Source organism: Saccoglossus kowalevskii, chromosome 12 (genome assembly GCF_978046115.1).
Source record: "Saccoglossus kowalevskii chromosome 12, keSacKowa6.1, whole genome shotgun sequence".
NCBI classification, from domain to species: Eukaryota; Metazoa; Hemichordata; class Enteropneusta; family Harrimaniidae; genus Saccoglossus; species Saccoglossus kowalevskii.
This window is the reverse complement of record NC_140652.1, coordinates 24,822,992-24,841,931: the sequence shown is the minus strand read 5'-3', so window position 1 is coordinate 24,841,931 and position 18,940 is coordinate 24,822,992. Positions and strand designations below refer to the sequence as shown.

Below are 18,940 nucleotides of genomic sequence, written 5' to 3'. Positions count from 1 at the left end.
AATAGTGAAATACAAACAGTATAAATATGTTATGTAATGTTAGAAAGAAATTACAATATTTCACAGAAATACCAGATTTGTTTGTTTCTCGCGACAGATTGCTTGATAATATGTGAACTTTATCAGTTGTAGATAAAGCAAACCTTACCGTCATCCCCCCTATGTACTCAACCATGTACGACATAATTGTTGTACCACTGATAGCAGCTTCCAATATGACTTCACATGTTTTATCGGTGGTTTAAGTTACATTTATACAGCATCCTTTGACCTAATGGGTCAAGTTGGTTATTAACTAATCAGAATGCTGTGTTGTACTGGCGCAATTCTTCGGAAGTTCTCGAAGACTTTCCGGTAACGCAATGCGGAAGTGAATAATCGATGTCGAAGTACGATCTGTTGGAATTGATTTCAGCGAATAAACGACATGGTTGTTCCAAAAAAACTAGTAATTAGCCATTTGTGAGAGGTAAACTGAATATGGCATGAAATATTTACCGCATTTTACTTGTATTAACAGGTCATTGTCGAAGCGTAGGTTACACACGGTTACCGTGTTCTACGCATTCACAACATGTTCACAGCGGTCGATATCCACGCTGTATCATATAAAAACGATTACCAAGATTCGTTACGCAAGACCAAGTTTTAAATTAGTTGCATTTTGAAGGGGTGGGCGCTTTGCCGAATGTGACCCCAAATATAAAAATTGCGCAAAAGTGGGGGGGGGGGGGCGCTTGCCCGGGCATGGGCGCTAACGCGGTCGAGTACCGTAATTTGTATAATTTTAGACATATTATGTTGCAATGAAACAAAATAATCAATATATCAGCAGAAAATTGGAGACGCTCATGGCATTTACTTATCTTCTGAAATTAGACTAAGTGTTGCTGAATTGATTTTTGAAAATAAAAAATAGAAATACAAACATTGTATTTACCAACTCAATATTTAAGAGCATTTCACTGGAAGTTATCTATCAAGAATCACTTGGATGATTGATTGCGATAATCAAGAACACATATGCCTTGATTATTTTTTTATGGATGATTGGATGCTAAAAGTGCAATTGAAAGTCGTGTCTGCCCACAAGAAATACTATTTTAGTAGCAAAGCTTTGTATACAGGATCTTGTGCTTGTACGGTTTATTTAATCACATATATGTGAAAATAACATGAAGTGATTATGGTTGTTGATTGTTACGTGGTTGCCGTTTGTGACATAGTTGTTGATTGTGACATGATTGTTGATTGTAAGATGGTTTCTAATTGTGACGTGGTTACCGTTTGTGACATAGTTGCAGATTATGGCTTGGTTGTTGATTGTGATATGGTTTCTAATTGTGACATAGTTGCAGATTATGTTGTGGTTGATTGTGACATGGTTGTTGATTGTGGCATGGTTGTTGATTATGTTGTGGTTGATTGTGACATGGTTGTTGATTGTGGCATGGTTGTTGATTATGTTGTGGTTGATTGTGACATGGTTGTTGATTGTGGCATGGTTGTTGATTATGTTGTGGTTGATTGTGACATGGTTGTTGATTGAGGCATGGTTGTTGATTATGTTGTGGTTGATTGTGACATGGTTGTTGATTGTGGCATGGTTGTTGATTATGTTGTGGTTGATTGTGACATGGTTGTTGATTGTGATATGGTTTCTAATTGTGACATGGTTGCTGATTATGGCTTGGTTGCTGATTGTGACATGGTTGCTGATTGTGACATGGTTGCTGATTGTGACATAGTTGCAGATTATGGCTTGGTTGCTGATTGTGACATGGTTGCTGATTGTGACATAGTTGCAGATTATGACATAGTTGCAGATTATGGCTTGGTTGCTGATTGTGACATGGTTGCTGATTGTGACATGGTTGCTGATTGTGACATGGTTGCTGATTATGGCTTGGTTGCTGATTGTGACATGGTTGCTGATTGTGACATAGTTGCAGATTATGGCTTGGTTGCTGATTGTGACATGGTTGCTGATTGTGACATGGTTGCTGATTGTGACATAGTTGCAGATTATGGCTTGGTTGCTGATTGTGACATAGTTGCAGATTATGGCTTGGTTGCTGATTGTGACATAGTTGCAGATTATGGCTTGGTTGCTGATTGTGACATGGTTGCTGATTGTGACATGGTTGCTGATTGTGACATAGTTGCAGATTATGGCTTGGTTGCTGATTGTGACATGGTTGCTGATTGTGACATACCGTAGTTGCAGATTATGGCTTGGTTCCTGATTGTGACATGGTTGCTGATTGTGACATACCGTAGTTGCAGATTATGGCTTGGTTGCTGATTGTGACATGGTTGCTGATTGTGACATAGTTACAGATTATGGCTTGGTTGCTGATTGTGACATGGTTGCTGATTGTGACATAGTTGCAGATTATGGCTTGGTTGCTGATTGTGACATGGTTGCTGATTGTAACATAGTTGCAGATTATGGCTTGGTTGCTGATTGTGACATGGTTGTTGGTTGTGACATGGTTGCTGATTGTGACATAGTTGTTGATTGTGATATGGTTTCTAATTGTGACATGGTTGCTGATTATGGCTTGGTTGCTGATTGTGACATAGTTGTTGTTGATTGTGATATGGTTTCTAATTGTGACATGGTTGCTGATTATGGCTTGGTTGCTGATTGTGACATGGTTGGTGATTATAGCATGGTTGCCGTTTATGACATATTTGTGGATTAAGTCTATTCATTTGTTAACAAAACAAAAATAAAGTTATGATGAATCATGGAGTAAGATGGAAGCCATCTCTCATTAAAATTAGTTTGTGATGTTGTTGATGTTTGTGACATGGGAGCCGATTGTGACATCATTGCCATCTCATATGTGAAGGGTCTCTAAGACTAAGTTAGTGTTAAATGAAAAAATAAATACATTTTGAATAAATTAAGATAAAGCATGTTCACATTTCATGTAAAAAAATTACTTTTTATACACATGGTATATTTGTCACATGTGACCTGTATCTAACATGACGTGCTGCGATGACTGGCGCTTTTAGTTTTCGAGTAAATCATCGAGAAGTATAACCAATTACACCACTTAACTTTCAACAGTCTCAAGAAGAAATTCATAATATACTTCCATCATGCACTGTTGAAAGCGGTGCTCAGCGCAAATTTAACATGTCAGTGGACTGATGTATTTGTTTACATAAGTACATAGCTGTGTCAACCAATCACATCGTTCAATATTCACGACATAATGACAAATGAACATAAAATGGAATAATTTGTTTTGCGACAGAAACACTTTTGTATTACTCAGCCTCAGTAGTTATATGTACTCTATTGGAAGAAAAGAAAAGTTCAGTCCTACCGCGAATTTCATAATTTCTTTTCTACTACAGTCACTACACATTTTAATTAAAAATCATAAAAGATCACAGACATATTTTACCCAATAATTTTGCAAAAAAGTAACTATTTAACCCTTTGAATACATTTAATTTTTCCACTGAAACTTTGGTGTAACCTATTGCACATGCTTTGTACATGTATATTTCATTAATTTTTCATAAAATTTGGAACACAAGCAGCCTGTCGGCTGTTAGCAATGCACATTGCTATTAAAGAACAGAAAATATCATTAGAAAATGAACAATGTGTATAGTATCAAAGCAATCAGTTGCTGTTTTCAACAAGAAATCGAAAATATCACTTTTTACCAAAAATTACAAAAATATTCATCAAAATTACAGAATTGAAGATATCATCATGAAATGAACAAATCATAGAGAGGTCTACATGTAGTACCTATATGCGTGATATCAAAGCAATTGAATTTACGGTTTTTAACAAGTCGAAAATATCACTTTTTACCAAAAATGACAAAAATATTCACCAAAATTAGAGAATTGAAGATATCATCATGAAATGAAAAATCATAGAGAGGTCTACCGAAGGTACATATACACCAAGTATCGAAGCATTCAGGCTTGTAGTTTTCAAGAAGAAGTTAAAAATGTAAAACATTGACACGGACGACGACTGACAATCACACATATGATAAGCTCCGCTCGACAAAGTTAACAGCAGAGCTAAAAAGGTCATAATTTGAAATTGTTGGTCTTGATGAATATTTTTGAAAAACAGAGAAACAAATTTTCCTGTTTGTTTTTGGTGACAAAGTTTGGTATTCAAAGGGTCAAACATGCATGCATACAACTCATTTAAACATATATTCTCTATTAAATCAATACTGGCCATCTGATAGTTGATTCAGAAATCAAAACAGTCTCAAGAAGTAAAGCACTCCAGTCATACACTGTTAATTCACTGACTCACTATTTAAACTACATGTACATCTATTAAAAATGTGGAAGTAATGATGTCATCTTTAAGTCTCATTCTTTTAACTCATCAGTGGTGATTGCTGTCTTTTTCTTCATTGGAAGCGAGGAAACTTTCAGGTTTAACTCCTCTCCTACTTCTTCTATTACTTGCAATGCCTGTGGTCCAACATAAGAAGAAAAAAACAATTTTATTTATTAAGTTTATCGAGTAGCAGCCCAGGTTTTCTATATAATAAACAGGTTCATGCTTGGGTTTGAACAGGATTCTGGTTTATATACAGGGTGCATTCTGGGTCTGGAAGCATGTATGGGGGTCTAAAAACTAACTCTGCGACGCGATTGTGCGACTCGCCGAATGTCGATTATTGCACTCTGCGACAGGATCGCAGTGTCACTCTGCGAAGAGCACGATTCCCATTGGTTGGTTGGTCGAAAAGCGTGAATCTCAATGGTCGATCAATGTAAGGGTACACAGCATGCCTTATAGAAATGTTCAGTTTTAAATGGTTATTTCGCCGACTGCTCACGAACTACGGTAAACAAGTATTTACCGACGACATGCCACACGGTTCAGTAATCAGCAAGTATTTAACAGTGATTTATTAACATGTATAACATCCTCCGGAGGGAATGAGAGGGGTTACAAAACACATGCACGTTGGTGTTGGGTGCCTTATTATGGTGTAACATCAGGGAGCTGGTAACATTAACGCCATCTTGAAGTTGTAAGGCTTCGTCCGCAACTATGCTCATTAGCATAGGCGGCAGCTTCAAAGCGAGTAGAGCGCGAAGTACGTTTCACACGATCCCGGGCACACAATGTTACTTTCTTTTTTTTTCTTCTTTTTTTGTCATTAGCAAGTATAATTTGTTATGACTATATTCATCACTTTGAATTCCCAAAAAAAGTGTGTAGCGGATCAAACTGTTTCTAGGCAATCAATATCGTTTTATTAAGAATATTAAGAGAGAAAAAACATAAAGCTGTGTGAATGGATTGAAACTACTGCTGGAGATGGAAAACTACTAGTAAAATGGCAGTGTCAACGGAAAATTAGATGAGTGCATGCTCTCTGCATAAACGGAAATGATGGCTTTGTTTATTTGGCCAATGTCGACGAGCAACAGATTTCCTGTACTCACTTCCCAGGCCCGTACTCTTGAATAGGGGGTTCGAAAACAACAATTATATATTTGATGTGAAATGTGTGAATTTTATAATATTCAAAAAGTGTTTTTGAGCTCTGTTACAGACATTTTTATATTATCAGTTCTAAATTGGTTTACTTTGTGTTACATTGGTAAGATATTTCACATAACATCTTTGAACTATTTTACCATTTTAAAGAAGGGGTCCTGAGACATTCCCCACTCACAGACAAACACATCCACACCATTGATCCACTATGGCAAAATGTTGTACACAAAAAAGACAAGACTGTACTTATCTTAGCAATATTGTCTAAGTAGTTTAAGGTAGAAGGCTACTTACGAGTTTTTTGCTCTTTGCAGACGTTAGCACACATAAAAGTGACACGATTTCATGTCGAAATCTGTCTACAATTATTCATTTTAGTATTAGTCAATGTTGTATTATGTAATTTTATTTCTGTACAGGGCCTCAGCCTATTGTACAAAATGTAATGGGTAGAAAAGTGCACAGCACGTTTTAAACACAATACAACATCCATGTAAACATATGGTACTAAGTTAAGCTGAATTAAGTTCCTCGTCTGATCAACGGTCTCACGTATCGGTGTCGTCATCGGTTAAGTAGTTGAAACTCTCTCGTGTTGATGCGAATATTTCAGCGTAATCATTCCTTTCAAACCACTCGCGAGGTTGGTCATAATATGACCTAGACGTGCTTGCTATCTGTTGTGATTCCGATGAAAAATTCTTAAAAAATAAATATAAATTGCGTAAACAAGGGGTGAACGCGAAAGTCCTGTAATTTCGCATCGGAATCACAATAGGCTGCAGGCAAGTCTAAATTAGTAAATATGACCCTGAGTTGCAGATTTGTTTTTGCCTTGTCTGTCATTGGCGTCTTTGCTTTCTTTTCTTTTTTTATCGCCATTGCGTTAGTAAGATGGTGTTATTAAAATAGAATATAGACTTAGAAAATGAAACGATTTCTCAGACGAAGTCTTGACTGTAACAATGCTGACAATGGACGTTAGATTAATATGCATTGTTTGCGACAGAAAGCTTGTCACCCGTTCTATCAGAATCGTCAACAACAGAGTATTACCGGTAGTATACATATACATGTACATGTTAGAAACATTATGCAAATATTAACGAAACGGTAGTAGTGTTAGCGTTTGAGCACTTTCGAAAAGCTGGGATGATGAATCAAAGTACAAAGTAACCGTTTTATCAATTATTGGAAAATCAAGGGAAAAAAAAAAGAATTTCCCTTCCCGCTACATTAAGATCAATATGGACCACCGAAATCTGGCGTTGATTTTAAAAAATATACCATAATTTTCAGTAATACTGACTTCAAAAATTATGATACAAAAATAATTACATTCATACCACAAACCAACGCCGTTTTTGTTTACTTTTCACAACTGTTACAAAGTATTTCATTTCTGGTGGTTAAAATACCAGCTGATCGATCGTAGACCACAAGTCCTGAGTCCCTTTATGATCTAAACGAAGGCAGACGATTGCAAACAGGCAATCGGCAGTCAAAACCAACGTGCACGTTACACTATTTAATTTTTCTAGCTAGCGGTGTGAAGAGTCTAAAAACCGTAAATCATGTGTCATTTGTTTGGTCCCACATTTTGTCTTTCATGTGCTTGCCGATCACCGAACAGTGCGGCATGTCGTCGGTACATAGTGTTTACACACTTTTTTTTATCGTACCTTTTTTACCATTTAAAACTTAATTTTTTATAAGGCCTGCGGTGAACATCGACCATTGGGATTCGTGCTGTTCGACCAACCAACCAATAGGAATCGTGCTCTTCGCAGAGTGACACTGCGATCCTGTCGTAGAGTGCAATAATCGACATTCGGCGAGTCGCACAATCGCATCGCAGAGTTAGTTTTTAGACCCCCATACATACATGGGGTCTGGGAAGGTTTCTGGTTCATACAGTTTTTTTAAGTCTGGGGGTCACCAGAGGGGATAACTTGGGTAAAACTCTAATGGATATCAGAAAGTTTTAGCATTCCAAATGCAATATTTTATATACATGTATTTGCAACAAAGTTAATAAAAAAAAAAAATGTCACCGCATACCCAGGCAGTTCAGTAACAACATCGGGAGTAAGCACACATGCTTCTGTATTTTTTTTAATCAAAGAAAGAACCAAAATAGTTGCCTATTAAAGTCGATAGATCCATCGTGGTACAAGTATAACCAGATTTGTAGCTAGATGTAGCTGGTTTTGACCAAAAATTTCAGTGCAAAAAAAGATTAGTATTTCATAATGCACGTAACACCTCCCTGTCATTGTGCAATGTGTTAACCACACCAGCACCCTCATCCCACCACCAAGGGTGGTCTAGGCATATTTCTGGTTGAACATAGGTTCTACTGTAATAATAAGTCTGAACTAACCTGGTCTAGCATTTCTTTGGTGTGACCTGCGGACAAGCAGAACCGAGCACGGCATTCAAAAGCTGAAGTAGCAGGAGCACCTACGACCACTACACCAATTTTCTTCTCCAAACATTTTCTACTGAAAGCACTTGAAATTAAAAAAAAAAAAAATAGCAACATGAAAAAAAATGTAAATACAAGTAATTGCAGTTTTTGATCTCATACGAGAATATGACTCACATTATCTTTGGCACCATGTACATCAACAGTGGCACAATTGGTGAATCATCACAGCCATATATGATAAAACCCATCTCATGTAGGCGGCGCCGAAAATACCGAGTGTTCCATTTCAGCTGATGAAGACGTTGCTTTCCTGGAGATAAAAAAATATCCATTAAAACCAAATACTAAGCTTCAATGAAGACTACTGCTGACAGTGAAGAGTATTTGAAATTCAACGAACAAACAATAACCGGCTAAAGAACATGCACGCCCAAAGTATTCGCTATCCTTGAAGACCAGGAGAAAAGTCCGGTTCGTGCCTACAGAGAAGTCCCACCACCAGAATGCAATTTGAGTAATGAGTCTCCTTCTTATTTAGTCAACAATTATCATCCTGAAGGTAATTTTTGGTTTAAACAAATTAGAAAGTGTTGAAAACGATGTGTGAAAAAGCAGGTATCCCGGGAAAGAAGACTAACCATTCTGCTCGAAAGACAACCATTCAATCCCATCGACTAAGCATAAACCACTATGCTGTGAATTTATTCGAAGAACAACTTACAGATAATGTTGTACATACACAATCACCATGAGCCAAGAATTCACCCACAAAATCACAAATAGTGATGTCACATGACCACAGTGCCTTGACTAAATATGCCACCACATGTCTGTTCAGTGGAGAAAACACTAAACGGTTTGACTATAAATGTAAGCATCAAAAAGTCTCATCACCAGACATGAATCTTGGAGTTGCCGTGATTTTTGTAGTCTTGTATGTTTTACTTTTACTTTTTATGTTCCTGGGTCATGTTTCAGCTTCACACCACGGCATTTAGAACATGAACATACCAAACCCCAGTATAGACCACATGTTTGCATTCCTGGTGTTTTTATATCAGAGCCCTGTATTCTAATTTATTCGTGAGGGGGCGAGTGCAATGAAAATAATAAGATCAATATTGAACACTTTTCAAACTGACGATTCATTGTTCTGATTCGAATAACAAAATTTGTTACACTCACATTAAACTGGTCATGTGATCAAATAGCATAAAATCTGCAATCTTACCTAGAGTGCTTCCATCCAATCCCATGATGCATTGCATAGATGTTATTATCTGCTGTGCAATAGGAGCAGACATTGAGGAAGCATACGTTGCACTATGTGAGCGGGACTTTAAAAGGTCTATCAGTGCCTTGAGAAAAAATATAAATTTTACATATTTAATTGGAGTAACAAACATAAATGCCAGTCATTATTTTTGCTAGTACTCTTTATTTCATTGGCCACCCATATTGGCAATCCACTCTGCTAGAATTGTTCTTATAATCACTTCTGTGTGCATTTGTCTTATCGACTTTGTGACTACTTCCATTTAACTTTACACCAACCAAGTGATGACAAGCCTACCCAAGTGACAATCCGTACTATTTTTCATAATTTATAATTACTATTTTGTTTTTGAGTTTGTCCCACCATTACCATGGCAACACCCAAAAAAACGTTTGCTTTTCTTGTGTGGAGTGGATCACCAATCGGCCTACCAGTTTGTTTAATGTGTACCATTGATTTCCCATGGAAATGCATCACAACACTTCCCTTTATAATTTACAATGGATATGTACCAGAGCATGAGCCGCTGTGATTGATTTTTGTCGAGCGTGAATACAGGTTTATAGTGGGAATTCTGCCAAGGCATAATAGTGAGGCGACTGCCAGATAACATGAACCTTGGCTGGCAAAGATGTTTTAAACCGTACTCATTACCTTTGTTCCTGCAATGTAACCTCCGGCAGCACCAAAACTCTTAGTGAATGTACCCATCATGACATCAATGTCATGAGGATCCATCCCATAATAGTCGACAACACCTCGTCCATTCGGACCCAAAGCTCCTATACTGTGAGCTTCATCTAAGTAAAGATAAGCCTTGTACTTCTTCTTGAGTCTCACTAACTCTGGCAAATTCACGATAGAACCTTCCATACTTGAAACAAAAATGAAAAACAGTGATTGACATGTGAACGAGATTTGTTGGTGGAATACCGTATAATAATAATAATAATAATAACTTTATTGCATACTTAGAAATACAATGTTTCTATCAGTTAATAGCAATAAAGATTACTTGTGATAACTACTACCGGTACTACAAAAAGAAAGTTAGTTGTTAATGGGATAAAGCAAGTGTTACATATCAAATGGCATTTTCATTTCTTGATTGAAATGCGTTATGAATATAGTTGCCAATCTTTTTTTTATTATTACATCATATTTTGAATCAAGAAATTAAATTTCTGGAGATCATCTTGTGTTTCTTCTGGAAATGTAATGTCTTGTATGATTTGTTGGCGTATTAATTTATATTGAAAGCATATAAAAAAGTGCAGTTCATCTTCTATTTCATTTTGTATACATTGTTTGCAAATTCTGTTTTCAGTACCGGTAGGTATCTATGTCATGAAATTGCAGCAATGGAATTATCAATGTGGCTGTGTAACTTTGTTAAAAGCAGACCATGCAGAGATTCCTCTGAATCAACACAGGCCGATGAACAACTGATGAAGGAGCATACTGACAACAATCCGATGTACGGTAGTGCAAATGTAGAATCTCTGCAACCATCAAACCATTCAAACTCAAATGAAAATAACGCCATTTTTGATTTTTTTAAAACTTATACGGTATATTCTTTGTGGATGGTGGTCGTCGTGCCGTGCATGTAGGACATTTGTGATGATAAACCTTTATTTTCCCTGGGCGCAACATGCACTAACTACCACTGGTGATTCAAAACCCAAGGAAATTTCATAGATTAGTAACGTCTGTTTGTATTTGTTGGTCTGTGCAACAGTCAAAGTCAACATCTTCTTTTTTAATTGTTTATCGTGCCAGTTCCGGACATTAAATGTCACTGTTGTCTCTCCTGGCATTTTTTTTGTATGTGCAAATTGCAATTACTAGTGCTGACACATTTTTGACACAGAAGTTCATGTTTGGGACTAGATGATAGGGCTGTGCGGCCATCTTCCTATCAAATGGCAATTCAATGCGCTATCCTGGCGTCAACCAGGCTCGGTCGAACACAAGAACCTGTGGACTTTATCAAAGGTTTCCCCAAAGTCGCATTGGTTAGTGAATGAATCTTGGCCAGTGGAATTGGCCTTCCCATTGAGTCTGTGGCACACTCACCCAGGATTGGGGTCAACTCTTTTGATGTTCAGCCTAAGGTAGAATTTGAACTTGGGTCTACCGATCATGAGTCTGATGCGACAACCACTATGCTATCTCGTGCATGCATGGTGTGACGACCACCACCTTTTAAAACACGTGCAATTTGAATGAATGATGATTTTACATAATATTCATATAAAATTAGTAAACCGTCTTAGTTGCATCGATATTCAAATTAGTGAACCATATTCATCAGGTACATGTAATTAGGTATTTTCTTAATTTCTAAAAGCTTCTTCTTGAATAATATGTTTACCGTGAAGGTTTACTAATTTGCATATGAATAATGGATGTTACAGAACAATAGTGAACATGAAATCAATACCTGTATATGCCTTCAACAACAATAAGTATTTTCTTCCACTGTCTGTGACTTCGTGGCTGACCACGGATGATCGCATCTCGCAATCTAGCCTCCAAACTCTTCATATCTGTGAATAATAGAAAATAAAAATATGGTTTGAACAAATATATAATGTCAAATGTTTGATGTGACGTAAAATACATTTGAACGTGCATCCTGCAATATTTGGAAGAACTGGTGGTAACTACCAAAGGTAAAGAGACACGATATCCGATGAAAATAACGCTTGACATGAGACAAACACACAATTATGGAATACTATCGTAACTAAATGAGAGTGATTCAGTTATAGGGTGTTTTTTCAATAAGTGATTTTCTGTTCGCTACGAGATATTGCAAAATGCGTCTGCCCCAAAATGATTAGATTTTGAATTTGTTATAGTTTAATGCAATGCTGAACTTTCGATGGAAATATCACGTTGAGATACTGAAAATTACCATCATCAAATGTTAATAGCAAATATCCTAAAACTTTGTTTGCAATTTGTTGAATTCCATGGAATGTTTTGATACCAATATGACCTTTGTTTATCACGTTTTATGTTCGATTTTACACAGAATCTTGCAGAGAATTGAAAATAGTCTCTTGTCTTATATTTATGAAATACATACCAACTGTTTTTGCAGGCTTAATTTTAGTTGCTTGTCTGACAACCTTTTTCATTTTGGTTTCTATAAAAAAAATAGTTACCATGGTTACCGATACTAAAGTGTACTTACTGTTATGTTTGAAGGTCTTGATTGTAGCACCTGAGAGACGACAACCCAAAACCAAAGATGCATGGTTACGTTCATCGCTCATTATCAGACATCCCTGTAATCAATGAAAATCAGAGATAATCTCATCCAACGGATATAATCATTTATATGTTTCTCCTGAACCTACTTTTTGGTTGTTTTATATGGAATTTATTTTTACATTCCTGCAATCAATAGAAATCAGTGTAAACCAGTATACTGTGGAATACACATGTACTTTATTTTCGCTGGAATTAATTTTCGCTGAAAAGGCTTTTTGGGCGTTTTGCATGGAATTTATTTTCACTGATTTTTGATGAGTTAAATATACGAAAAAAAGTATATTCGCTGGATTTTATTTTTACGGGATCATCCCTTCAGCAAAAATAGCGAAAATAAAGTATTCTACAGTATATTCACTGGATATTATTCATCCCTTCAGCGAAAATAAAGTATTTTACAGTATTACATTTGACCCATGCAATTCAATTTCAGAGTCGCTGCAAAGTTACTTACAAGATTGTATCAGATTGTATCAGAAAGCAGCTTGCATTGTGTCTGATGGCTACCCAACCCTAATACTTGACAGTCAGACTAATCAGAGAGCAGCTTGCATTGTGTCTGATGGCTACCCAACCCTAATAGTTGACAGTCAGACCAATCAGAGAGCAGCTTGCATTGTGTCTGATGGCTACCCAACCCTAATACTTGACAGTCAGACCAATCAGAGAGCAGCTTGCATTGTGTCTGATGGCTACCCAACCCTAGTACTTGACAGTCAGACCAATCAGAGAGCAGCTTGCATTGTGTCTGATGGCTACCCAACCCTAATACTTGACAGTCAGACTAATCAGAGAGCAGCTTGCATTGTGTCTGATGGCTACCCAACCCTAATAGTTGACAGTCAGACCAATCAGAGAGCAGCTTGCATTGTGTCTGATGGCTACCCAACCCTAATACTTGACAGTCAGACCAATCAGAGAGCAGCTTGCATTGTGTCTGATGGCTACCCAACCCTAATAGTTGACAGTCAGACCAATCAGAGAGCAGCTTGCATTGTGTCTGATTGGCTATCCAACCCTAATACTTGACAGTCAGACTAATCAGAGAGCAGCTTGCATTGTGTCTGATGGCTACCCAACCCTAATACTTGACAGTCAGACTAATCAGAGAGCAGCTTGCATTGTGTCTGATGGCTACCCAACCCTAATACTTGACAGTCAGACCAATCAGAGAGCAGCTTGCATTGTGTCTGATTGGCTATCCAACCCCAATACTTGACAATCAGACCAATCAGATAGCAGCTTGCATTGTGTCTGATGGCTACCCAACCCTAATACTTGACAGTCAGACTAATCAGAGAGCAGCTTGCATTGTGTCTGATGGCTACCCAACCCTAATACTGGACAGTCAGACCAATCAGAGAGCAGCTTGCATTGTGTCTGATGGCTACCCAACCCTAATACTTGTCAGACCAATCAGAGAGCAGCTTGCATTGTGTCTGATGGCTACCCAACCCTCATACTTGACAGTCAGACTAATCAGAGAGCAGCTTGCATTGTGTCTGATGGCTAACCAACCCTAATACTGGACAGTCAGACCAATCAGAGAGCAGCTTGCATTGTGTCTGATTGGCTATCCAACCCTAATACTTGACAGTCAGACCAATCAGAGAGCAGCCTGCATTGTGTCTGATGGCTACCCAACCCTAATACTTGACAGTCAGACCAATCAGAGAGCAGCTTGCATTGTGTCTGATGGCTACCCAACCCTAATACTGGAGTCAGACCAATCAGAGAGCAGCTTGCATTGTGTCTGATGGCTACCCAACCCTAATACTGGACAGTCAGACCAATCAGAGAGCAGCTTGCATTGTGTCTGATTGGCTATCCAACCCTAATACTTGACAGTCAGACCAATCAGAGAGCAGCCTGCATTGTGTCTGATGGCTACCCAACCCTAATACTTGACAGTCAGACCAATCAGAGAGCAGCTTGCATTGTGTCTGATGGCTACCCAACCCTAATACTTGTCAGACCAATCAGAGAGCAGCTTGCATTGTGTCTGATGGCTACCCAACCCTAATACTTGACAGTCAGACTAATCAGAGAGCAGCTTGCATTGTGTCTGATGGCTAACCAACCCTAATACTGGACAGTCAGACCAATCAGAGAGCAGCTTGCATTGTGTCTGATTGGCTATCCAACCCTAATACTTGACAGTCAGACCAATCAGAGAGCAGCCTGCATTGTGTCTGATGGCTACCCAACCCTAATACTTGACAGTCAGACCAATCAGAGAGCAGCTTGCATTGTGTCTGATGGCTACCCAACCCTAATACTGGAGTCAGACCAATCAGAGAGCAGCTTGCATTGTGTCTGATGGCTACCCAACCCTAATACTGGACAGTCAGACCAATCAGAGAGCAGCTTGCATTGTGTCTGATTGGCTATCCAACCCTAATACTTGACAGTCAGACCAATCAGAGAGCAGCTTGCATTGTGTCTGATGGCTACCCAACCCTAATACTTGACAGTCAGACCAATCAGAGAGCAGCTTGCATTGTGTCTGATGGCTACCCAACCCTAATACTGGAGTCAGACCAATCAGAGAGCAGCTTGCATTGTGTCTGATGGCTACCCAACCCTAATACTGGACAGTCAGACCAATCAGAGAGCAGCTTGCATTGTGTCTGATGGCTAGCCAACCCTAATACCTAACAGTCAAACCAATCAGAGAGCAGCTTGCATTGTGTCTGATGGCTACCCAACCCTAATACCTAACAGTCAGACCAATCAAAGAGCAGATTTCCAACAATAAAAACAATTTTCATCATGTAATTCTATAGGATGTGTTTAAAGGCAAAGGGTGTCAAGCAGCATAAACACACAACCAAAAACTCCAGTACTTGGTAGAAGACAGAATTTGCTCTCATTGCAATTAAATAATCATTTGATAAACTACTGTTTAGAATGGTATAAATTATCATACATTAGCATATAATTAGCATATAAATGAATCACTGAAGATCCAGAGAACCGAAATTGTTACCATGTGTTGCAATAAACTGTTAAGTACTGTAGAATACTTTATTTTGGCTTGAAATTTATTTTTACTCAATATTTAGTAAAAATAAAATCCAGCGAATATAGCTTGTTTCCTATATTTCACATTCAACTCATCAAAAATCAGTGAAAAAAATTCCATACAAAACACCCAAATGCTCTTTTCAGCAACAATTATTTCCAGCTAAAATAAAGTATTTTACAGTAATCAATACAATTGACTCACTAAACACTAAAATTTCACAAAATTTGATACCAAAGAACATTTTTAATTTATACTCAAATCAAAGCACCATAATTTTATAGTTGCATTATCATACTACCTGACTTGTAACAGGATATAGACAAAATCAGTTCTTATTTTATATTTTATTATTATTGACATCTCACTGTATTTTCATCAACTTATGTACGGTATCTTCATCTTTTAATTGTCAAAACAGACAAACCGATCAGCATATATAAAACCAACCTTTCCTAGCAGTGTAGGAATGTTCAAGGCATTGGTAGCAAACCCCATACCGAACACCATAGCCGCATCTAAGCCTAAGAACTGCGCTACAAGTCTTTCAAGTCTTGTGTGGATATCAAGATTGCCTAATGGAAGAAAACATGCAAAATAAAGTTAATTTTTTTTTTTTTTTTTTTTTCAAATAAAATTTAAAAAAAAAAAAAAGTTAAAATTATATAAAATGTAATATTAATAATAATAAAATGCTGAGATCCGATTAAAAGTCTTTTTCATGAAAGTTATGCTACTGATTTATTGGTGTCTTGGGTTATGATAAGTATTTGTAATTTAAAAATAAACAGCAAATATTTGACCTTGAATATCACACAGTGTCCCAATGTTTTGAGTTACTGGGGCCCACATTAGCGAAAATTTGTTGTGAATCACTATCATTTTTTCTATTACTGTATAATCTGTATTAGAAGCCGCTGCATCTATTAAAATGGTACAATGCAACAGAGGGGATACGGTTTCTATTAGAGCATCTACACATATGAGAAATGGTGAATTTTTGATTCTCAGTTATTTAAAAATAATGGATGCAACTTCTATTAGGGATGCGAATTCTAATACAGATTTTACGGTAAATACAGCAGCTCAAAAGCACATCTCCATAAGAAGCGCCCGTAAACCAATAATAATATAAATGTATTGAAATAATATTTTTAGCACAGTAAAACGTCTGTAATTTACGTATAATTCACATGTGCTGCTAATAGACCAAATAGAGTATTCAAAATCATTAGCCAATGACATTTGAACAAACAAATTGGAATTTTTCAAAACGAACATCAACATTTTGATACATACACTGAAAATCATTAAATAGTAAATACCAGTAAATAGTAAAAAATTCACTCAAAAATTCGGACATCAAATATTTCAAATAGTCACCAAGATTCATGAATGATCCATTAAAAAATGGAAAGTAATTTGGCTACATTTTTTTGAAATAAAGTATTGAATCCTACATACATTACTTTAAATTCTTTCTGATTTCTTTTTTTCTAGTTTCATGCAATTATAATGACTTAATTTAATATAGACCTAAACTCACCGTACTCCTGTCGTGTACTGCATACTCCAACACCGTATTTCCGTACGGCTATTTCAGAGGCTTCAGCACAAGGTCCGGTGTCCTCGGCAAATCCAAGATAGTTATACGAACCCAAGTTGACACAAGTTGTTGACTTACCAGTAACACTGAAACGACAAATTACTATCACACTTAGATGCACATCACATTTGCTGTTTACTGAATCATTAAAAATATACTGTCAACCGTCATCATGTCTATTGCTCTATGTATCCCACGGTGGACACGGTGGCGTGTTTGACACGCATGTTTGGCACACTTCATAACAATTTTTTTTTCTACATAGATGACCTTACCTCAATCTTCAACTGCCAGTACATGTATTTTTATTTGTGTTTATTTTATTGTGTTATATGTCATTTACAGTTTTATTAGTTATTAGTTAAAATAAAATAAAATAAAATTAAATTAAATTAAATTAAATTAAATTAAATTAAATTAAATTAAATTAAATTAAATTAAATTAAATTAATTTCTTAATTCAGTCAAGTATGTTTACTTACTTCAGATGCCAGTTATAGTCCTCACTGGTTCGTTCCATGATATCACACTTGACACCAGGAGTGCTACTGATTGGCCGATTAAAGCAGTCACGTACACGAGTATATACATTACGTGTATAGAAACTATGGTAACCAGAATATAACGGGACAAAACCCTGAGCAAAAGAGAAACATAAAACATTATGATCCGTATTCGTCAATCTACAATTCCACAAACATGTCACAAAAACCCCCTCCAGTCTTTAGACTGCATATAAAACCTTAAAATAAACACCTTACAGTACCAAAGTAAAATCTCAATAAACTGAAAACTTGTTTCCAGTCCATACAATCTATATATAAAACCTCTATAAATAAAACAGCATGTACAGTCCCTAGAATCTATATATAAACCTTTTATAAACTGAACACCTATCGTAAAATCTGTATTAGAAGCCACATCCCGAATAGAAGTCGCACCCAATCTTTTTGAACAAATGAGAACCAAAAATGCATCATTTGACACCTTTTTTAGTCTCTCTCCATATACCGGATTCTGCCGTAAATTCACCCAGGGCCGTTAAACAGCAGTTCAGGTTTTTAAAAAAATAAATTGGGACCAAGAAGGGAGTTATTTTGATCTTTTCTGATGCCTAAAAGTTTCGCCGGAGTCATTGACGCCTATTCAAGAGTATTGATGTTTGTTGCGACTAGCGTGAATGGGTTAGCTTCGTTTCGACAATGGGTTGTTATCACTGTAAATAATGTTAATTTATGCTTCAAATGCTCAGTTTATCTTTTGAAAACAACTAATTTTTTTATTTAAAAACAAATCATGCCGCTTTCCCATTAACATCCAAGCCATAAGATCGTACAACAACATCGGCAAATCTCTTCCATGCTGGGTTCAACAACATTAACATATTTAAATGATTTATGGTAATTTGAACAAGTTGGCATCATCCATCGTTTTCATTGGTATCAGTATCGAGCGTTGAAAATGCGATCGGAATCATTCGCTTACGATGAAACAAGATGAAATTTATTTGCATTTTATAACAATTCAAGAAATTAATTTTTTGCACGTTATTATAATCATGAACCGGATTGCGCTACCACGATCACTCGCCACTAAGCAATGCAGTTGAGTTCGTTGTTATTTGAAACTTCTTTTAGAATATACTTTCATTACTAATAAAATGAAACAAAATAATTGTATTTGGTGCACAAGGTTCCTTAATGTGATTTTTTTGGAGAATGATGCGCGGTCTTCTTATTGATCCAGCTAGAAACAAATATATACAATTTAAGTTTCTTTCGTTTTGGGTGGTCCAATTG

The 18,940-nt window shown here is 36.8% G+C and overlaps 1 protein-coding gene across 2 annotated transcripts in view; it reads right to left on the bottom strand.

The window, feature by feature from the left end:
- Positions 1-2,933: 2,933 nt before the first annotated feature.
- The window catches only part of LOC100370904 (serine palmitoyltransferase 2-like), a 35,025-nt gene continuing 19,018 nt past the window's right edge, over positions 2,934-18,940 (bottom strand). For both annotated transcript variants that reach the window (XM_085506529.1, XM_085506530.1), the window contains exons 4-13: positions 17,624-17,778; positions 17,082-17,227; positions 15,986-16,110; positions 12,431-12,524; positions 11,672-11,777; positions 9,880-10,099; positions 9,181-9,307; positions 8,124-8,259; positions 7,902-8,031; positions 2,934-4,476 (exon numbers count right to left, since the gene is read on the bottom strand). In XM_085506529.1, the coding sequence (XP_085362655.1) occupies positions 4,372-4,476; positions 7,902-8,031; positions 8,124-8,259; positions 9,181-9,307; positions 9,880-10,099; positions 11,672-11,777; positions 12,431-12,524; positions 15,986-16,110; positions 17,082-17,227; positions 17,624-17,778 (1,344 nt within the window). In that variant the 3' untranslated portion in view covers positions 2,934-4,371. The remainder of the gene's footprint in view (positions 4,477-7,901; positions 8,032-8,123; positions 8,260-9,180; positions 9,308-9,879; positions 10,100-11,671; positions 11,778-12,430; positions 12,525-15,985; positions 16,111-17,081; positions 17,228-17,623; positions 17,779-18,940) is intronic.